Source organism: Brachionichthys hirsutus, unplaced genomic scaffold (genome assembly GCF_040956055.1).
Source record: "Brachionichthys hirsutus isolate HB-005 unplaced genomic scaffold, CSIRO-AGI_Bhir_v1 contig_917, whole genome shotgun sequence".
In the NCBI taxonomy this organism is placed as follows: Eukaryota; Metazoa; Chordata; class Actinopteri; order Lophiiformes; family Brachionichthyidae; genus Brachionichthys; species Brachionichthys hirsutus.
The window spans coordinates 3730-26610 of NW_027180455.1; the positions used below are offsets into that span (position 1 = coordinate 3730).

At 51.7% G+C, this 22881-nt stretch overlaps 1 protein-coding gene across 1 annotated transcript; it reads left to right on the forward strand.

Annotated features, from left to right (window-relative positions):
- Positions 1-989: 989 nt before the first annotated feature.
- On the forward strand, positions 990-22035 carry LOC137915027 (BCL-6 corepressor-like). Its single transcript, XM_068758509.1, is given in 16 exon segments — positions 990-1009; positions 2072-2153; positions 2309-2531; positions 2534-5451; positions 6930-6986; positions 7477-7642; positions 8542-8832; positions 9796-9900; positions 9903-10073; positions 11300-11610; positions 13087-13371; positions 18158-18324; positions 18596-18741; positions 20451-20528; positions 20629-20782; positions 20883-22035. Coding segments are annotated over 16 exon segments (5505 nt in total). The 3' UTR covers positions 21214-22035.
- Positions 22036-22881: the final 846 nt, after the last annotated feature.

Sequence of the window (22881 nt, forward strand, 5' to 3'; positions counted from 1 at the left end):
AGGGGCCCACAACAGGCTGATTAATGGCCCCCAGGTCACGGCAATAAAAGTGGCGTGCCAGCAGCGCGGCAGCAAGGCTCAGAGGCGTTTCTCTGCGATGATAGAAGAGGCGGAGTTTCTCTGTTGCTCTCAGCGCTAGCGATCGCGGCACGGCTTCATTTTTACAATTTAAAGACCCCTTTTTCTTTGCACCTAATGTCTGCGCTGGCTTCCTTCACGACCGCGTTGCAGAAGTGCCCGCCCATGGCGACTCATGAAGTCTAATATTCAAACGCCATGATTTCAATAAAAAAACAAAAGCAAAAAAAACCCGATAAGTGGGAGCAGTAATTTCACCTTCTCTACTTCTGTTTTTACCAGTTTTATCTCCACGATATTCTGATATCCTTCCCTCAACGGTAAAATGTCTGATGGGCGCTTGAAGCAAGTGGTGGACGAGGCGCGAAAGGAAAATACCTTATTTGGCTCTGACTGATGACCTGCCACAGGTTCTGAATGTGGTTGGCTCATATCGATTACACACATGAGCTGCAAGAAGGTTCACATGGCATGCAGAATGCCTCAAAAGCGGACGCAAATGACGGGGCTGCGAACATTTTATTACGGCGATGTTTTTTTTCTCTCCACTGTGAAAGAGGAAAACGCAAAGCTCGTAATTTGTAATACATGTTAGGTCATCGTAAGTCAGGAAGGAACTTAATCAGACCATGAAATAATCACCCAAAGGAACACATTCGAGAAGCTAACATTAGCGAATCACAAACTAGCGCAGTCTAATTCAAGGAAGACCTTTGAGCATTGAGACATAAAGGTTTTTTGTCTTAAAGGGCTGTTGTGACTGTCTTCTATCAGATTAGATTGGATTATGCACCATATCATTTTCAGTTGTATTTTATTAGTACATCAGTAACCTGAAGCACCTGATTTGGATTTTAGAGCTAAATCTTAAAATGTTGCTCTGTGGGTTTAAAAGTTTAAAAGACGTCAGAATGGGACAAAATGCTCATGGGTAAGTAAGTCTATAAAAATTGCCAAAAAATGCAGCTATTTTATTTTAAAGAGCAACTACTTATGTCATATCCTCAGTTATTTCACAAATGATTAATAATTTCATTCTCCATTAACATCATAGTAACATTTGAGTTGTGCTCCAGCACCCGCTTTAAAGGAATTTAAATGCACGGGGAAATGTTTGCAGATCAAAGGGTGTCTTACGCACAAAGGAATCTTACTCTTGTCTTATTGCCATTTTTTTCCTCTGATTTTGATTTCTCCTCAAAGAACCACCATTTCCACGTCTGTGGGTATGTTGTTCTTTACCATTATCTGTTTAACATCTGTTAGACGTCCTCTAAAGTATAACTCCTCCTCCTCCTCTCTCAGCCAGCATTTCATTTACATTTTTTTTGCATAGTTGACGATTTCTCTTCCACGCTACGCTTTTTGCATGTGTTTGTAGGTGTGTGAGTGTTTGTTGATCTGTGACTCTGTGTTGGCGGGCAGTAAATGGTCTCCCGCCGAAGTGGCCTCTGATGTATAATCTTCCCTCGCTTCGCTGGCTGGGGCAGCCAAGGAGAGCAGGTCAAAGAGGCGCAGAAAACCCAGTGTGCGAGGAACGTGACTGAATAGATGCAGCCCCACAATGCGCGTCTGGCCCACAGGGTGGGCAGGATGGGGGTCAGGGAGAGGGATGGGACTATGGGGGTTTGCTGAAGGGTGTCGACGGATGAGAAAGGAGGGGGAGCCCACACGGTGCTTTCATCTCCTCTGTGTGTGTGTGTGTGTGTGTGCGCGCGATGACTATAGCTAACGATGGCATTATGTTTCGTTTCTTCGTGCTTTCCACCTACTCTCTCATTTAACTTGCACATCTCTGTGCCATATAGCAATAATTTCCAGGTTGATGTATAGATTTCCATGGCACACAAATTAAAGTAAGGTGCAACTTTGTTTTTGGAGTTTTATTAAAAGAACGTTCTGTTTCTGCTGTGGGATTACAGCAGGGCTCTGTCTGTGCTCGTGTGTGGCAGCACGGAGACAATGACTGGTTACTGTTTGTTCGTCTCCACAGGGAAACATCTGTTCGTGATGTCGATGCTGAGACACATCCCAACCTGGAACTAAGACAAGAGAACCACGTCACACGAAACATGGCAAGTTCTGTTGGAGCTCGTTTGTACTCACCCCTCTCATGACTCTGAAATAATAGTTGATCTACAGTAATGTCATATTTCCAACATTTACATTGAAGACTTATATTTATGTGATGATCCTTATTCATATCTTTGATACGCCCTTATTTCTGCAGGTGGATGCAAGGTTGACGCCACTGGCAGCCATGGGGCTGGACCGAGGGGCTTTGATGCATGATGGTCTTCGTCTCCATGGCGGGATGATATACCCAGCGATCAGAGCACTACCGGCGGAAAAGAGCCGAGAGACACCCAGCCTCCCTCTCACTTATAACAGGGATGGCCTTCCAGAGCTTATTTACAAACCCGATGGCCCTCTGGATAGTCGGAAGCCCGTTAATGATACATGAGCCTCTACAAAGGCCCCCCTCCAAGTCTCCACAAACCTATACTGGTTCCTGGAGCCGGATTAGAAGGTTTGGGCTTGGAGCGGAGAGTAGGGCATGGAGAAAAAGCATCTGAATTCTGCTTGGCAAGTGCTGGTGGCAGCTACCTGCGCCTACCATGGCTCACCCCCTACCCTGAAGCAAGCATGTATCCCTTTATGGATACTTCAAAGTATGCCGCTCTAAACATGTACAAAGCTTCCTTGCTAAGCCAACCCAACCCCTACCTTCCCCAACACCTGGCCTACCCTTCTTTGTGTGCAACACAGGGGGGTAATGTAAACCCTGTTACAGCCGCCTCTGGCGCTGAGAGGCTATATTACATGCCCCCCTATCCTTCCTCTCCGATCTCTTCTCCTCTGGTGGCCCCCCCTATGAGGATTCCTGCGGTCACAGTGGCCCCCACATCACTGGTACACTGCCACGACAAAGGGCTTGGTGTTGTGCCTCCATTTGCACAGCAGCTTCATCAACCTTCCCCTCATTCTCAGCACCATCAGACTGCTCTAGATAGGGACAGGTCCCCAAGCAGGAGCAGCAGACCGAGCAGACCACCTTCTAGGAAGGGCTCTAACAACAACAATAACACCAGTAGCTCGAGCGTTAGTGGCGCCAATGGTGGGAATAACGGCCTGCCTACTGATTCTTCTCGCCTTTCTCAACCTCCTCCCCTTATTGACAGTTCACTGGATTTGCAAAGGCCAGTTCCCAGGATAGGACAGCCACCCACTTCCTCCAATTCTTCAATATCTGTCTCATCTTCAACCACGCAGTCCATTCCTCACCCATTCTCGATGAGTAGCATGGCATCAGAGCAGCCCCCTCCTGCCCGGCCTGGCCCTCACAAGTCTAGACCAAGAGATGGGGCTCCTGAGCACAGAAGTGTCGGGACTGAGAGGAGACCTAGCAAGTCTCCCTCCAAACCAAATTTTGAGAGGGGAGCGCACCAAATTCAAGCAACCAAAGACTCAGCAGAGAAACCCTTGGATTTGTCTGGAAGAATATTGGAGTTTGGACTGCCTCCCAATGGATTCCCAGTTAAGATGGACACAATATCATCAGGAGCACGTTATGGACTGCCTCCCAGCCGAGAGCTCCTAAAGGAAAACCTCTCACCTTCCTCCCATCCTCACTCTGTAGTTAGCAGCACTTCAAAGGTTCAAGAGAGGCCAGAGATTATCAGCACTTTACACTCCCCCTGGGTTGTACCTAGTCCTTCTCCTTCCCATACACAGCACACACCAGGCTTGCCCTCATCACCAAGGCCTAACACGGAACTGGGCCTTTCACAATCCAAAGGCTCCTCACCCTCTGTCATCAAACACAAGAATTTGGAGAGGGTACTCCCTCAGCAACGTAGCTCTTCCTGTCCTAGGATAGGGGAGCCCAACCATAATACCTCTTCTACTAAACACTCTTCTCTGGTCAGCTCCAGGGCTCTTTCACCTAAACCCAATGGCGACTGGGTCAAGCACAGCCCTAGCCAATCGGAGCATCTCTCAGTTGTTGGCCACCACAGAGAAGGAACAGAGAAGCCCTCCCAAGCCACCAACAGAGCTGATACAACTACAGATGTGTCTTCATACAAGAGGCCTTGCTTAGAAAATGGTCACGCTCCTGGCCATCTTTACCTTCCTCAAAGTGACTCTTACCTGAACCACAGTTTGGCATATACTAATCGATACCTGCACTATCCCATCCCTGACAGCATGGCACTGCATTCTCTTCCGATTGCAGGGAAAGGCCCAGTCTATCCTCATCCAGTATTGCTGGGCAGCAACAGCCTTTACCCAACCCATTTAGCAGCAAAACACCCTTTACCATACCACAACCTCCCAGCTGGTCCCGGAGGGGAATACCTCACTTATAACTCACAGGAGATGGCCCATCCCTTAATGCAGACTCACCCAGATAGCAAGTTGATAGAACGGGGAGATGCAATTTTGAAGCCACGGGGACAGGAGAAATCATGGGCAGCTGTTGAGGAAAGTGGGGGCCCCAGAGATCAAAATGTTGGGAAGGAAATGGTCGAAGGAAGCCACGTTAAGTTTGATAAGCAATCAGGAGCACATGGACAGGGTGTCAGTCAAGGCAAATCCCTTTATTCCTCTGTAACCTCCAGAGAAAAAATTGTTTGCATTGACCTTGTACATTCAGACACAGATATTGAGTCTACCCCAATAGTCTACAAACAGCTCTCTGCTGAGACCAGCACCAAGGTTAACCAAAATAAATGCTGTCAGAATCACAAAAATCTGACAAAACCCGACTATGAGCCAAAACACCAACACCACCTTACTCTTCCTTATACACACCACCATGGACAGAACCCGACCTTGAGGCCCAATCACGCTGACAGGCAGCCTGAACATTTGTTGGGGAAAACCAAGGCTATTCATGAAATGGGCTGTCCTAAGGTGGCGTTAGCAATTTCTCCAGGGCAGGTTGCCCATGCAGAGGAACTCCTGGAAGAATCAAGCCCCAACCCAGACCCTGGAGAGCAAGACCAGAGCACCTTAAGTTGTGCCCGCACATCTGGGGAGCGCAGCTCTGGTAAAGACAAAGGGGACAGAAACAGCAGAGCCCTTCACCTTGCTCCGCACTGCACAGACATGGTGACAGAGCCAATGGTGTCAGAGACTGAAAAGGAAGACGCTATCGTTGACCTTGGGGAGTCTCACGGAGAAGGTGATGAGGAAGACGACGACGACGACGAAGAGGGCAGCCAGTCTTCATCGAAAAACTCTCGTAGATCTAGTCTGGCAAAGAGAATAGCTAACTCCTCGGGCTACGTTGGCGACCGCTTTAAATGTGTCACCACTGAGCTGTATGCTGACTCCAGCAAGCTGAGCCGCGAACAGAGAGCTCTGCAGGTAAGCCCCTTAAAGTATACGTGTTCATATACGAAATGGATTACAGGGTCTATTAGGCTGGAGTGGGTTGGGCAGAGGTCATTATTACTAATGTTTATTACGTACAGACATTTCACACATTTACAGTTCTAACATTCACACAGAAATCAACCCCAAGGGCCACTATCCCTATTCCCGTGCTGCGATATTCAGAACTGCCCCTAGAACAAACCCTGCATGTGATTGGCTTGCTTCCTTTACAGCACAGAGCAAAAATAACATAGCGCCGTCAAGCAACTGTCCTCGGCGTAGGCTTGACCTTCCCCTTAGTTTATCAATGTCTTTATGAGCTGGTCTAAGGCCGGTTGAGGCCCTCTATCGGGGAGGGCAGTGCAAAGGTTAACCTGGGCTGCCATCTCTATGTTGATTAGTGAGAAGCCTTTGTAAAGGTTAAATCTGTGCGTCCGTGTTTGTGTGTCCATACGCGCTTGTCTTTGTGTGAATGCCTTGGGGCTGAAGCATGCGTTAGTGCTGACTGCGCTATGGAGCCACATACTGTCGTTTCGGAGCATGACTGTGGCAGCCTCACGGTTCACACTGCCTTTGGCTATGCTTAACCTCAAGGTTGGGGCCAGTGGCGGGCTTGCAGTGTTCTTAAAAACCAGCAGCTGCCCTCTTTGGGGGTCACGCTTAAGCTTTTTGCTTAAGAGTGATCCTCCCCTTAGTCGCTATCCTCCCCTTACCATCCTCCCCCCCCCCCCCCTGTTGGCCTATGCTGCCCTTACTGGTTGGTTGCTGTCCAAGTTGATAATTCTCCTCCCCTCGCTGGCTAAAAGGCCCCCCTCCTCAAACGCATCGCACCACATCCATGAATTTGCAGTTGCTGCAGTGTCTCGTGCACTTTGTTACCGTAGTTACCTGCCATTCATATACACACGTTGAACTATTTAATTTACACTGCAATCCCAGGTTTCTTGTGCCCAATGTTGAGCACAACAACAACAACATCCTCCACACATCCACTGGCTCAGCGGCAGTCAAGTTAATAGTTTGCACATGTCGGTCTACGCTGTGAACACATCTTAGAAAACTGTGGTTTTGTCTGTGTCATGCTTGTCAATGCACAGCTGCAACACAAACTATCAAACACTCCATTTCTGACACGCGAAAATGAGATGTGGAAGTCTGTAAAAAAAAAAAAGTGATAAAACTGAATTGGCATGCTTAGAATCACCGTTGTTTGGATTATGTATACGTTTCTTTAAAAATCCATACCTGTGATGCAGTTCAGAAATCGTTTGATGGTTTTGATGCGGTGTAAATTGACCTGTTGAGTCACTTTAATTTAATTGTGTTATTTTTGGTGGGATTGTGGCTGCCTGTTGTGTATATATATTTAAAAAAAACATGTGGAGAAACATAACCTTTAAAAAAACAATATTTTCAAAGAACTGAAATGATGGACAGATATATTGAGCCCCCCCATTCTAATTGCTTAGATGGAAGTCATATCACGAGAGGGGAGTAATATAAGTCAACCTGCAGCTAACTGGGAGGTCAGTTCTTTACATTTCTTATCACATCTCCCTCTGATGGGCTCTGTCTCCTTTGTACTCTGTATCGCTGCACACTCCCCCCCCCCCCCCCCCCCCACTCCCATCTTTCCTCTTTTTCATCTGCTGTGCCTCAGGGCTTAGATGTTCATGTTTCCTAGCCATGTTTATGTTTCAGGAAGGGAGATGCCAGGACTTAAACCCCAGAGCGCATGGACTCGCAATGGCTGCAGTAGTTTAATCTGTGTCTCGATGTCATGTTTGTGATTTATCTGTCTACCTTTTTTTTGTCCTGTGTGTGTGTGTGTGCGGATTTATTTTCTTTGATTTTTTGAGACAATGTAATTTCTGATGCAGTTTTTTGCTTCTGTAGCTGTTGAGGCCAGATTGAGGCTTAGAGAGGGGTGTTCTTCACGGGCAAACGACGAGGGGTTTTCATGTGTGGTGTTTTTTCCTTTTGCATTTGTGTGTGTGTGTGTGTGTGTGCGCGCAGCGGGCAATGATGCGGTTCTCCGAGCTGGAGCTGAAGGAGAAGGAGGGCGGCGGTGTGTGTGTGTTTGCCTCGGCAGCGGCAGCGGGACGGGAGCTGGCCGACGGCCAGCACAGAGAGCGAGTGCTGGAGGCCTGCCAGCACGCCACCGGGCAGGGAGACGGGGAGGGTGAGTAACCACACACACCCGTGATGCACACACACACACACACAAAATAGGTACACGTACACACTCAGCAAATGCTGAGGCAAGACCGGGTCACTCTAAAAAAAGACACCGTTCCATACGCACGCACTCCTATACGAGCCAGGCGGCGCAAGAGAGACGGCGAGGGGGGAGGGGGGGGGAGTTTTATTTTCAAGAAGTCTTTTGTGCTTATCTACGCGGAGAGACGATCGAGAGGGAAGGGGAGGGGCAGAGATTGCGTGAGAGAGAGAGAGAGAGAGCGAGTGAAAGCAGGGGGAGAGCTGCTGGGTGAAAGAGGATGGGAAAGCGCAACGGAAAGAGAGGGAGGAGGGAGGGGGAGGGAGGGGGGGGAGGGAGGGTAGTTACATTGGCTGGGGGCCCAGCTGTGTGTTGGAGCGAGGCCGCGGCTGACGTGTGAGCCTAATTATGGCATGGAGAGAGACGGGGAGGCAGAGGGAGTTATGGAAGGAGGGGGGGGGGGTCGAGTCACGCTCGGTGTGAGAAGGGCGTGGTGCGGTCATGCCATGGGGGAGGACAGGAAGGAAGGGAGGGCGAGGGTCGGAGTCGCCGTGCGCAGGATGTTTTCCTCGCTGGAGGTGTGAGCAGCTGCACTGAACCCGTCGGCCCGCCGGCTGGGCTCACATCAGATTAAAAACGCTTTAGCCCATCAAAGTTTTACTGCCTGTCTTTAAAGCGGAATAAAAGCTGGCTGGCGTTTAACTGGCGTTCTCTCCCCCCCCTTGTTTCCCTGTTCTTCTTCTGTCTGTCTGTCCGTCTGGATTGCGGTCGGTGTGTCTGCATTATGTCTGTCTTCCTTTATTCTACCCCCCCCCCCCCCCCTTTCTACCACACTGTCATCCGTCTGTCGCTGCGTTTCTCAGGCGTTCGGCCCGTGCACACAAACAACCGGGTTCCGGTCCTCCAGAGGTGTGGGGGCCAGAAGGAGCCCCTGTCACCGGGGCCTGGTGCCCGAGATGGAGCCAGGAAGCTGATGAGGGAGTGTGAAGGAGGTTATTGCGTACCCCCCGTCTTGACGCCAGCAAAAGGGTACCCGGGGGAGAGGGTCATCCCCGGCTTTGGACTTTCCCGGAAACGCCCCCTTGGCCTCAAGGTTGAACCGGAGGAGGGAGAGAGGGTGTCGCACCCAGAGAAAAGGGCCAAGATTTCTACAGGTGAGCTTCTTGGACACGCCGTGTTGGTAACACTTTTACACGCACACACACACACACACACACAATCTTCATCGGCTGTCTGAGGGTCTCTCTAATTCGGCCCTTCAGGCCCTTCATCCTATTCTGAGTCCCGTCTCAGCCCTTGTTCTTTCTAAAACTGTGTTCTATTCCTTTTGTCATTTCCTCCTTCCAATCAATTCTATCTTAAAACTGCTCCATCACCCCCCCCCCCACCAGCCCCCCCGACTCTCTGTCCCATCTTCCGCTCTGTGTGGCAGCCAGCTCGGAGAAGCGTTTAATCCTGCCTTTGAGCGGAGCGAGGAAGAGGGACAGCCATTCTCTCTCTCGCTCTCTGCTCTGCCGTTCCTCCGCTGCGCTTACTCGCCCTCTTCAAAGCTTCTCTTTTCATCTCCTTTCGTTTTCCCCTCCTGTTTGGGTTCCCTCTTTTTATTTCTGGCACGCTGTATCGCACTTGTTCTCCCAAGCACTGGCAGACGAGGCAGATTCCTGCCCCCCCCCTGTGAGTTTCAGGGGGAGAAGCTCCCTCTGCGTCTCCAGTCTTTCCTGCTTTGCGTCGCCGCCTGATTCTTGACTGCTCTTCCCCTTCTACTCCTTAATCTGTCTGTTTCACGTCCCGCTCCCCGCTCCCCGCTCCTCTTCCCTGGGTGCGTGTTTTAAATGTACGGCTTAGAGGGGATTTTACAAGCCATGAGAATGTCGTGATTAATGGCCTTTGTTACTCGTAACCGGTTGTTTGCAGGTTGGTTTTGTAGCAGAACGTTGAAAGCGTCATAAAAACCTTCATGTCCGAAATGTCGTCTGTTTGTGTTTCGTTTTTTTAATCCATTGAGATTTAGAGATCTTTGTACGTGTGGGATGAAAACACTCCCGTCTAATCCAAAGATCACAGATTTATTTTTTATGTGAGCAAATTATGCAAATTTGTGTTTGTGCTTTCTGTAGATGAGCAGGCCAGTCCTGACGAAGACGACGACGAAGACGACGAAGTGAGGAAGCTAAAGGTCTGCATTGAGCTGAAAGGACTGCGGCTCAGCAAGCCTGCTGCCGGGCGGCGTCACCCGAAGGCTCCCAAGTCAAACAGGACAGGGCGTGGTCCCTGCCCCGGTTGGTGTCCCCGGCCCAGACTCTGCGGGAACGCAAACTCCAGGCCTTCGAGCTGGAGGACAGAGCGGCGCTGCAGAGAGCTGACATCAACAGGAAATGTGAGAAGCTTCTTAATGGTAAGAATGAACCACCAGCTGTGCAAGCTGCTGCTGCTTGGACGCGGGTTCAGGCAGGGTAACGGAAATATATCTCTGGCTCACGTTTCACTTTCTTGCTGAGCCTTTTTCTTCGGGGGATTTCCCGTGAGCCGTTGGGTATAATGAGAGGAAATGAGGTAGGGGGGGGATATTTCCTCCAACCAGAGGAAAGCCTGGGGAGTCAGAAAAGGGGAAGTGGGGACCGGGAACTTGTCCTTCCGGGCTTTTTGTTCCTCCGGCTGACGGCGAGGATTCGTCTGGTGGAGATTCTTGCGGGCTGTAGAGTGACTAATGTGAGATCAATGATTTCTCGTTTTTTCCCCTTGAAGACCAGTCGCATGCAAAGGCAAGGGAGTGTGTGTGTGTGTGTGTGTGTGTGTGTGGGGGGGGGGGGGGGGGGTTATTTTTACAACCTGGGCTTTCCCTTATTCAGGTGCCCAAACTGAGGCGGAGGGAGGCCCAGACGAAGAGAGAATAAAGGACCGAGATTAAAGGAAGTGAATGAAGCAGCAGAGAATTGGGTTGTTATGTTTCCTGCTGAACACAAAGGCTGCCATTGGCCGCTGATTTCTTTTTTTTGGTGGGGGGGGGGGGCTTTCACCTTTTTAGATCACTGCCGGTGATGAAAGGGCCGTCCTCCTTTTGTCTTGCCAGATTACCGCAAGCGAAGAAGACAAAACCCATTAATTTATCTTAAGAATATTTTACGTAAAGAGTCGACGTACGTTCAAATGCTTGTAATTCCACTTTGTTCGGTGTCGTTTCTCACCGTAGGACATATATTTTGCATACTGAGGATTCTATAGGTTGGAAACGTGCGTTTCCATGGCGCTGCTGACCTTGTGGTTTCAAGGTCAAGGTTTCTGTTTTGTCTAAATATGCCTGCTTGCTGTACGGCAAGGGGAAGAAGCCAGGCGGCTCCACATTTGCTAAGGAGATTGCTCACGGGAGTGTCCTTCCTGTGGTGAACGAGCGTGCACAAGTCGCTGTTTATGCGAGCCTCCGAGCGTATACGTGTTATTTTTTTATTTTCCTGAGCGAGCAGCCATGCTGCGCTCCCAGACAGCTCTGTGCGCTCATTAATAAACCAACAGAGGGTAAGAGACGGCCTTGTAATACCTTCCCGTCCTCCCCTTCCGCCGAGCTCGCACGCCCTCGTCCGTTCACTCTCTTTTTTTCTTTCCCCCTCTCTCCTCCCGCTCCAGGAGTCGCCGCGTCTCCCCTCCCCCCCGGCCAACTGAAGGACGGGACGCAATCGCTGGGCCCCTTCTCAGGTGACCGTGGCTTCAAGGAATCCAGGAGGGGCCCCCCTTCTCCGGCCCCACAGCAGTCACCGGGAGGCGGCGCGCCTCCCTTCAAGCCCCGTCGCCATAGTGACACGGACAAACCCAAGGGCAAGCGGCCGTGCAAGACCAAGCACACCAGTCAGAGGGAGCGGGAGAAGAGGAAAGAGGCCACGCCTAACAGCCCAGGCCAGCGTTGTGCAGCTGAACTGGGGGCAGCTGAAGATGACAAGGTGAGCGCTGATAGGCCGGCCAGGAAACGGACATCTGGATGTCGGCAGTGGCGGCGCCTGTTTCCGTATGCCTGTCGGCGCCTCTGATTATGCAGCTGAGCGGGAGAGGAAGGAAGTGTGTTTACAATGTTTAGCGGGCTGCTCGGGGCTTTGACCTCCTCGTGCCCTTGGCGGCTCCTCACGGAGCGCCTGCGTGCGTGTGCGTGTGTGTGTGTGCGTGTGTGTGTGTGCGTGTGTGTGTCCGCGTCTGGCCGTAATTGCCAAGCGTGTGTCATCCGTGCCGTTGTGTGTCGGTGCGTGCCACGGCTGTGAGGCTCCGAGTGTTTGCGAGCATTCCTGACATAACGGCAAAACCCTAAAGCAATTACACGTCGCACTCTGGCTGAGCGCGCGCACACACACACACACACACACACGCGCTCCCTCACTCACACAGCGAGGAATGTGGCAGCCATGGCGGCGCGTATGAAGCGCTCGAGTTCAAAAGAGACGGAAAAAAAAAACAAGCTCGGGGAAAATTGAGGGGAAAAAAGAAGCCGAGTTGTTTTCCGCCCGCGCTGCTCCTCCTCAGCCTGACAGCTGCTTCGACATGGAATTCCACCGAGAGGACGCACACTTCGATCGCACACCCGGCCGTGTGCACGTGCACGTGCACACACACACGCGTTGGTTTAGCGGTTAAAGAAAAGTGACGTGCCAACCTGCCATGTTTGGGGCGTGAACAGTTGGTGTGAAATCTGTGATGGCGTGATGCGGCGCGTCTGACTTGCGTAATTATCGTACATAAACGCACATATTCTGTAAATGAGCATTTTTCTATATTTAATTAAATGTATTAGTCGGGGGGGGGGGGGGGTAGGTAGAGAATATCCATAATGCAGAATATCACAATACTTTGTGGCGGTATTCGTACTGCATATGTTTGACATTACGAGTACAGATATTGGAGGAATTGTTAATATTTGGGGATTACGATTACCATGTCAAAAATGACGATCATCATTTGCGCGCTTTCACTTCAAAGGAAAGCATCTAAATACATTTACTATACAAACACACCATGCTTGAACTGAAGCCATTTGCTCATAACCTTGAGTGCGTTTCTGGGGGTGTCCCGCGCGCCCGAAGGTCCGACGGAGCTTCCCTTATTTAAACCGCTGATTTGCTCGGCGACCCTGTCGAGCACGCCGTCATGGTTTCCACGTTTTGACCCTTGACTTGTTCCAGTGCTTTAATTCTCCGTTTCGGGTTTTCAGACTGCTGGCACGCCGACGTATGATGTCAGAGATGTGACATCAAATGTTCCGGCATTAGAGCGTCTCTCCTGCCTCGCGTAGGGCCGTGTTTTTTTTATCGGCTTTGTGTTCAGCAGGCGCCCTGCAGTGTCTGCGTCCCGTCTGCTCCGTGGCAGTGGCTATAACTCCCTCTCCCCCTCTCTCTCTCCCCCTCTCTCCCCCCCCCCCCCTCTCTCCTCAGCTGAATGAGCAGCACGGTGCCCCAAGGAAGGGAGCCGTCTCTCCTAATCATTATCCCTGCTCTCCAGTCAAGCCCTGCTCCCCCGCCACGCACTGTCCGCCCTGCTTGCAACCCCAGGCGACCGGCAGAGTGGGCACCGTCCCGCTGGAGGCGGCGCGGCTGCACAGGACCCCCCCAGCTGAGCCCCCCGTGGTGCGTGCCATCCCGCCGGAGGCTCGGCGACTGATCGTAAATAAGAACGCCGGGGAGACTCTGCTCCAGAGAGCGGCGCGGCTGGGATACGAGGTAAGAGGCGTTTTGTACTCTTCATCCTTTCCTGATCTTCACCGTCTCTTCTTTAATTGAGCCCATTTTCTCCCCTGCGCCTTCCTTCCTGTGACTCTTGTAGACACGACTTTTTATTCGTCCATCAGCGTCGTCTCCGGGATCCGTCGTTCCTCACTCCTTCTTTTACTTTGGGATTATTTCCCCCTCTTCCTCCGTTGCTCACGCTTTGTTCTCGCCATACTCCATCTTTTTTTTTTTTGCTCCTCTTGCCCGCTGCTCTCGTTCTCGCTCAGGTTTCCGCTCTCCTCCCTCCCCCCTCTTTCCTCTCACCGCTCTCTTTCTCTTCCTCTCTTTGTGACTCAGATTGTCGTTGGCACCCCTCCTCCTCCTCCCCGCGCACACACACAGACACACACACCCTCTCCCCTCTTCGTGCCTCCCTCCGCACTCACATCTCATTAATTTTCCGTAAGGCGAAGTGTGACACACACACACACACACACAGACACGCACATGCGTGCGCAGACAGCGTGAGGGATCCGTGGGATCATTATACGGAGACTGATGCTCGCTGGCGCTCCGGCATCGGAAGTTTTTTTCCGCCTGTCTTTGTGTCTAGCTGCCGATCGTTTGCCGATCTGCTCGTGTGTTTCCCACTGAATCGCTCCAACCCCCCCCCCGCTCTGGAAGCTTTTAATTAAACTTGGATGGCCCACTGTCTCATTCTCCCTCCTCCGGCGTTCCCTTTTTTTTTGCGAGCCTAAATGCCTCTCCTCTCTTGTTGACAGATTTTACAAATTGATTTATTGATCCGAGGGGCTTTAACGCCACTTGAGCCGCGCGTTGGGCTGCTGCGTGTGTGTCCACCCGTGCGCCGCGCTGGCCTTTAACACCGTCCCTGCGTTTGTGCACGTGATAATCGTTTATCGCCAGCAGAGGTACCTTCACAGAACTGTAAATGGGCGTGGGTATCTTTTGTTGCTCATTAACCGCTTGTTTTATGGTTGTGTGTGTGTTTGTTGTACACCTTTATGGTGATGGGATTAGTGTGTGTGCGTGAAAGAGCAAGCGAGTCGGAGTGGGAGAGAGCAAGCGTGTGAATGAGAGGTAAGCACTGGGAGTATAATCGTGTTCTAATGGCCCTCTAATGTGCCGTGGTGACTGTGGTTAGCAGCGGCGGCGGCTGTTTTTCTCCCTCACTCACACACGTAGACGGGGCGCAGCGCAGCGGCGGCAGAGTTCAGTCAGCCATGCTGAAGCGAAGCCGGCTCGTCTCTGATTTATGCATCGTTCTCGAACGTTTTTTCCCCTCCCTCCCTCCTTTTTTTATTTTTTTATTTTTATAATCCCCCCCCCCCTTCACATTTTTTCCGTTTCCATGCTCCGCGTGCAGAGGGATAGAGGAAGGAGGGAGGAGAAAACCTGAGACTACACAAACAAGGCGCTGACCGCTGCGCAAACAACACCCCCGCCTTCCCCTCTCCCCCCCCCCCCCTCCCTTTCTTTCTCTCTCAGGAAGCTCGTCTCTCACTGCCTGTGTGTGATAAGCCTGGGGCAGACCCCTGGGGCCGCCACACACGCATGCACGGACGCGTGTGCGGAGACACACACACACAAAAATGCACACACACACACGGACGTGTGCGGGGAGACGCAACGATTTATGCCTCACACACACACACACACACACACACACGCTTACAAGCCTGGAGATGCACAGAGCACTTGTCTCGCGCTGATGTTTTAGCGCCGCAAGCTCTGGGCTTATCACACGCGGGCAGAGAGATATGAGGGCCTGAGAGACGGAGACGCGCGCACACACACACACACACACACACACACACACACAGCACCCGCGTGCTGATCACAAGCACACACAGAATATGCACAGTGAAACACCCGTTGTGACCCGATAATCACATGCACAGGCATCCTGACGTGTTTTCTCTATGTGCTGCACAAAGCGACCTTCACACGCAAATTTAGCATCGCCTTTAGCACGCGGCGCCTTCTTCCTGTCCTGCAAGCACGTGCACAGGCGTCCTTTCGTTCTGTACAGACCTGCACACGCAGGATGCAGCAACCCGTCACACGCACACACGCATGCAAGTCAACACATTCTGGGACGCAGCCGATGTCTGGCCGACGGTGTGCATATTTCACGTTCGCTTCGTCTTCCGATCCGTGCCTCTGCACACAAAATCCATCTCTCTCTCTCTCTCTCTCTTCCTCCTTCCCTCACTCTCGCCCTCCCTCCTCTGCCTTGCTCTCTGAGCATTTGAAATGGTAATGAGAGATTCTGCGGATGTCTTCATCCCCCCCCCCCCCCATTGTGCGGGGGGGGGGGCTTGGGGCCTCTCGGCTCTGTCCATTGAAAGCTCCGATAAAGGTGCAATCTGTCATTTATTCACCCCACATTGATCACTCGTCGTTGTCCCTCTCGAATCCATGTATGATCCAAGCAAAGAGGAACGGGATTACGGGGTCGCTCGCGGAGACAAAGTCAATCCAGAGGGGGGTTGAAGTTCGGAGTCAACAACAACAAAATAAAGTCCAAAAGTTAGGAAGTGATCTTATTGGCTGCATCAAATCATTCAGTTTCATGTTGTCCCTGATCCTGAATGAAAACGGAAATCAGCTGTGCTTTGACCATAGAAATAAACAACAGGTGATGATTTCCTGTGTTCGTGTCGGCATGGGGGGGGGTCATCAGGGGCTCGATTCGCAGTCATCCTCTGCTGGCCCGGCGCAATGATTCAGCCGTCGACACGTTTCTACACCCTCGGATATTCAAATAATCGATGTTTCGCTTGTCTCGGCACGCGACAACATAATTGCTTCGACCGTTGCCACTTTGTCACACGTGGGAAGCCGCTCGTGCGTTGACTGCGACGAGTAACGCACATTTCCGCAGCGGCTCGCGCGCCGAGCCGTAAAGCCGCCCTGCAAGGGGTTAAATGTCTGAGTGATGCATTGATTGCAGGCGAGCGTAGGGAAGCATTCTAGAGCGGGAGATTAGAGGATGGAGGGAAGGGGGGGGGTCTCATTTTACTTTAGTGTGTGTGTGTGTGTGTGTGTGTGTGTGTCTGGGGCGGCTAGCCGGGGCTCTCGTGCTAAGCTCCTCGCTCTCTCCCAGCGATATTAAACGCGGCTTCGGAGCTTTAGCGCTGCGCCTCCTCCACAGCCGCACGCACACGCTTGTCAGCAGGACAAAAATACACATCCGCACACGCAGACGCACGCACCTAAGCGGGCGGCGTATCCACGCGCTCCACCCGTCAGTCTGTCTAACACTTGCTCTCATTCTCTCACGCATGCACACGCACACACACACACACACACACACACACACACACACAGCGCGCGTGGAATTCCCCGGAGGGGCTCCTGAATCGCTCTCCAGCAGGCGAACGGGAGTGTTGGCAGGCGAGCGGAAACCAGTCGGAGCTCCGTCGCCCTCCCCGCCTGCTTCGCTCTTCCGCTCGCACTTTTCCGTGCTCACACTTGTGCACTTATTCTCTCTCTCTCTCTCTCCTCTTCTCCACTTCTCTCACTTTTCCTTATCGTGTCTCCTTCCTCCCGGCTCGATCGTCCTTCTTCCACCCCCCCACCCCCCCTCTGCGCTCTGCCGCTACCATTCATCTCTTGTTATTATCAGCTGCAGCCCAGAGGACGGCAGCGGCAGATTTCATCCACAGATTCATTAATCTGTCATCTGTTAGGGTGTTGCCTGTCGCCCCCGCCCCCCCCCCCCCCACCTCTCTCCTACCTCCATCGGCCTGTTTTTTTTCCTCCGTTGCCTGCCTTTCCCTTCCTCGTCCTCCTTCCATCCACCCCGTGCTGAAAGAGAGCGAGTGGAGGAGAGAGATAAACACTTGGATGAGACGGCAGGCCAGCATTAGCATAGAAATGGAAGTTTGGAATCGTTCTCCAGGTTCAGATGAGCAACTTTCCTCCCCTCGGCACAGGACTGTTGGCAGGACGCGGCAAGTGCGTGTCTGCGTGTCTGCGTGTGTGCGTGTCTGCGTGTGTGCGTGTGTGCGTCGTGCGTTGACTACGTGAAGCATCCGCAGCGTCCCACGCACGCATAACGTGTTGAAACGCGCGTCTTATTCAAACAGGCCCAGATTAGCACGCATTGCCGGGCTGCTCCTTATCTCCCCGCCCCCTTTCTGTTCATTAGCAGCCGCCTCGGCTCCAGTCCAATAAAAACCAGTCTGCAGTCGAGTCGACGCTCGGTGCCAAACTGTCGCAGCCCTCGACCAGAGGAAACGCTTCCAGCTCTTAAACGCCTCTATCAAATCTCTTTGTTCCGCTTCCATTATTCTGCCTTTAGAACCCCACCATCATGACTGGCTGCCGTGGCAATGCCCCCCCCCCCCCCCCCAGTCCAGCCATGGCACACAGGCGAACAGTAACACATACTTGTGCGTGCGCGAGCAGGATCTGGCGGGCTAAATACGGTTGAGTCACACTTAGTCCCCTTAATATCTTCTGGCGCCGGCGCTGGTATTGTGGAGCATTTGTGTGTGTGTGTGTGTGTGTGTGTGTGCGTGTGCGTGCGCGTGTGCGTGTGTTTGTCCGGCACAGGAACCAACTCAGTTCCTGCTTTTTGTAATTCCTCTCCCACAGGAAGTGTAAAGGGGAGGAGGGGGGGCTGCTCGGGTTGTGTGTGTCTCCATCGATTTGACTCGTGTGTCTGCTCTTGCATTGCTCAAGCTCATTACACATGCACGCGCACGCGCGCACGCACACACACGGCGGCGCTAAAGCCCCGCTCTCCGTCTGCGCCGGCTCTCTGCAGGAGGTGGTGCTGTACTGCCTGGAGAACCGAGTGTGTGAGGTGAACCACAGGGACTACGCCGGCTACTGTGCGCTCCACGAGGCGTGCGCCCGAGGCTGGCTCAGCATCGTCCAACACCTGCTGGATTACGGCGCCGACATCAACTGCAGCGCGCAGGACGGCACGAGGTGAGACAAACATGTCCGATCGTACGTGTGCATGTGTTCACTGAACCGTCTGCTTACAGGCACAGTTGTGACTTCTGGGGTTAAAGTTTATGGAAAGTCTTGAGGGTGAATCAAAGCATTTTTTTTTTATTTATTTTTTGTGACAGATTGTCATTAGTGAAGAATTTAAGATCACCGATTGCATGGGGGAGAATTGTTAACATGAGGATCGAGTACCACAAACCCGTACCAGAGTTCTCAATGCGAAAACGAAATGGTGTTGTGTCTCCAGACCGATTCATGACGCTGTGGAGAACGATCACCTGGACGTGGTGCGAGTCCTCCTGTCTTACGGCGCTGACCCCACCCTGGCCACGTACTCTGGACGTGGCCTCCTCAAGATGACCCACAGCGACGGCATGGAGCGCTTCCTCTCAGGTACAGCTGACCTTTCACCTCCTCCCCACGCGCTCCTCTGGAGACGAGCGTTTGAACGGGTGATCGTTTTTCATCAGGGCGACCAGGATCTGAATATTAATGATCCTTTCACCAGAAATGCAAAACGAGTGAACTGATATCCTTGGAGATAAAGCGCCGTATAATCAGCCAGTACATTGAGGTGGGGCAAGGGTAAATTGTTGAAAGGATTGGGCGGCAACCCAGTTCCCAAATGCCCCCCCCCCCCCCGCCCCCCCCCCGGGCTTGGCTCCTTCACTGTTTGCTGTTCTTTCAACGCTCTGACCTCTGTGCAACCTGTTGATGTGAGCCGCTCTCTGTAAATCCTCGCCCTGCACCTCCCACCCACTCGCCCCTCCAAGCCGGATCTCTCTCCGTCATCCCATTTTCCCTCCGGTACACCCCCCACCCCGCCCCCAACCACCTGTTAGAGAGAGGGAGTGTCAGCCCACCAGGGTGCGTGCTGCTGCTGCCTCTGAGCTCCTCGATCTGGTTACTTAGCAACGCCAAGTCTGTTTGCTCAGCGTACGTGCGGAAATCTGCTTCGCTCTGGCTGGAGACGCTTTTGTCAGCTTTCATGCGAGTGCCTGAGCGCGTCTTTTTTAACCAGGCTGTCACGCTAGTCTTTGGGGCATGTATCCTGTTAGGGCTCGTACGACTGTTTGCAGTTGCGCTGTGATAACACGAGTTTGTGTATAGGAGGAGGAAATGAAAGCCTCGCACACGCACACACTTCCTCCGTAGGAAGCCCTTTAAAGCCACGTGAATGCCTCATTAGTTTAGAGCGCTAATCTGAGACGCGCCGCAAGAACAGTGTTCCGAGACGGGAGAGAGGGTTTTTAGAGCGGGGGGGGGAGAGAAACGAACCGGTTCAAAGTCACGCCTCACAGAGGGGCGGAAAAGGTTTAGTTTCCGTGTGCACGGCGAGGAAGAGATGGCGTTGAATTCTGAAAAGAGCATGGCCGGATAGATCAATGATCGCGAGACTGACAGCGGAGAGGGAGGGAGATCAAGCACCAGGGAAAATGTGCGAGAGCGAGTGATTGCTGCCCTCCCTCCACCTGGTCCCACTCATCTGGAGGCCGTTAATCCCTCCAAACGCACGCCAGACGCCCCACACCTCAGCGCTGGCACGAAGCCCAGCGCTCATTGTGTGTGTGTGTGTGTGTGCGTGTGTGCGTGTGTGTGTGTACGTGTGCTGACTACACACCTTGCTCTCGCCTGTGTGCTTATCGCGCGCTCTCTGCTTGTTTGTTCCCATCTCTCTCTCTGTGTGTGCGCCGCTTTGTGTGCGTGCGTGTGTGTGTGTGTGTGTGCGCTCTGTGTGTGTGTGTGCACGCGCTCTGTGACTGTGTGTGGTTCTTGTTTGATTCCTGGCAGCCTTCTGTTGCCCTGCTCTGAACTGAGCCAGCCCTAACCCAGCGGAGACGGTCGCTCTCCTCCCCCGTGGTACAGCCGCTGGCCCCTGACCGCCCCCCCCCCCCCCCCCTCCCTCCCCCTAAACATTTGCTCTGTTTGTTTCTCTTTTCTCTCTTGACACTAACCCCTCCTTCTCCTCCTCCTCTTTTATTTTGCCGTGCTCTTTAGCCATTTTTCTGCTGTAGTCTTAAAGGGCAATTGTATTTGCCTCGTTGCTTGTCCTCAGGGCGCCGGCTCTTGAATAACAGGCTTTGCTCCTCGTCTCTCCGTAGATTATTTCGCTGACCTTCAGGGCCGCCCGGATGATGACCCAGGGCTTTATTGGGAATTCTATGGCAGCGCTGTGTGTGGTGAGTACCGAGTCTTCAATTGTCTCCGCTGTTTAGTATTGTATGTTTGTAATTCCTCACCTGCGTGTATATATATATATATTTATTTTCTGTATGTCAGAATCGAGTGAAGAGGGAGGCATCTACGACCTCCTGGCTGACCCCCCGGGCCCTGAGGATGAGGATCAGGAAGATAAAAAGGAGGTGTTTGAGTTTGAGTTCTCTGACCGTCCTCTGCTGCCTTGCTACAACATCCAGGTGTCCCTCTCCCAAGGGTGAGCTTTGATCGCAGCCGATGCACCGATTCTACTTCAATTAGTTTGTGCCTCGTTCCAAACGCTCATTCCTGGAAAACTAATTTGTAATCGATTTTAGGCCGAGAAACTGGCTGCTGCTGTCGGACGTGCTTCGACGGCTGCGGATGTCCGCCCGTGGCTTCCGACAGACGTTCCCCCATATGGAGGTGGTGACGGTGGCTGAGGCAGAGTTTTACCGGCAGGCGTCTTTATCGCAGCTCTTCTCCTGCCCCGAGGAGCTGGAGGGCTTCCACCCAGACAGCAAGGACCTGTTGGACCTCGTGGAGGACAGCGCTGAGCTGGCCGCTCTCCTGGGCTCCACGCTGGAGTGTTTGGACGACCACTGGGACCGCCCGGCGGAAAATCTGAAGGACAAAATCCAAGTTATTGGCAAGTTGGGCTCATCCTGACCCCCGAAGCCACTGAACACAGATCCTTGATCCATGCCGACTGCTGTTTGCGTTCGAGCCAACCAGATGATGATATGCCTTAGCCTGTCCCCTCGCTGAGGCCCTGCTCTGGGCCAGCGCCGGCGCCCTGTACAGACAGACTGACCTGCTGGCTGAATTGGCTGCTCAAATGTTACCCTTTGTTAAATGAGGATCGATACGTTTGTGGCTCAATAGACATAACAACGGTCATATTTTTATAGATTAATATATGTACAAATAAATATATATATATATGTGTGTATATATATACAACAAGAGATTTTGTTTCTTTCAGGTGCAGCTCACAACTTCTCTGAAAGATTGTGTATGGCAACGGATTGTTGTGTTGTCAGCAATTAAATTGAGTGTGTGAGCATGCAGCACGTTGTGCCTGTGTGTAGCTGTACAGGATAGTACTGAGGCAGTACTATTGAATGTGATATTGTGTTCAGAGGAAGCACACGATGTCCTGCTTTTTTTTCTTTCTTCTTTCTCTCCTCCGACTTTAGCGCTCGCTTGAGCCTCAGGGGCTATTCTATCGTATCTTTTAATTTTCAAATTCTGCTTCCTGTTTAGTCTGTAATTTCACATGCAAAATTACACAATTGTTTGTATAATACCAACGTTTTAGGGGTGCTGATAATTCACCCTGTAGCACAGAAGCTTGTACAGGGAGGCCGCTGCAGTAAAGTCAGTTTTGGTGTGTTTCATTTTTTGTTTTAACTTTGTAATTAAAATATCCCATAATTTGTATTTATATTTTACAAAAGAAGTTGCTTTAAAATAAACATCCAAACTGCAAGAGGGAAAGGTCTGCCTTGCCTTATTCGAACGAGCCGAGAGACTTCACGTTTTGCTTGCTGCCATGTCAAATTGATTCGGCCTAATTACGCTCCTCCCGGATGCCTCGGGTGAGAAGAGAACCCCGATCCTCTGTTGCCATCTCTTGGATAGTTCGTGTATGAAAAGGTGGCAATGCTTTTAATTCCCTGCAGCCCGGACTCTGACTTGCTGCCCTTTCTGGCCTGCAGCGCCCCCTCGTGTGCAGAAACTCATATGTAGTGACTTTCATGACCTTCAATGACAAACGCGATTCTTAAATAGGTGTTGATTTAATGTGCCTCTAAGATGGAGGATATAGGAATGAAATCATGTGTCATTGCGCTATTTTTAAATTTTGTTTTAAATTGCCCCCCCCCCCGTGTTCACTATCAGACTATAGACTTTTGTGCAAATGGGAGTTGGGGGTGCATGTCGAAATCAGTCACGACTGAAATCATGACCACTTTATGTGGGCCTTGTGCTTGTTTTGAGTCGGCGCTGCATCCGTCCATCACACAACCAGAGATACTCACCAACACAGTCAATCTGTGACTTAAAATAGGTCCAACAAATTCATTGATTGCTTTGAGTCATGATTCCTACAATGTGTGGAGATTTGTGCAGTTCGGTACAGATGGTCTTGATTTCCGTGGCCGTAAAAACCTGCTTCACAGGAAAGCTTGATGTGCTTGATGTGAGTTCATTATGACCGTCGGCCTCAACAAAAATGTCAAGTGAGGTTAAGTAGAGTTACTTCAGGAGCACAGGCCCTGAAATCTCCTTAAATGAGTACAAAGAGGTTGTTGGTCGGTTGCCAAGGGGCCA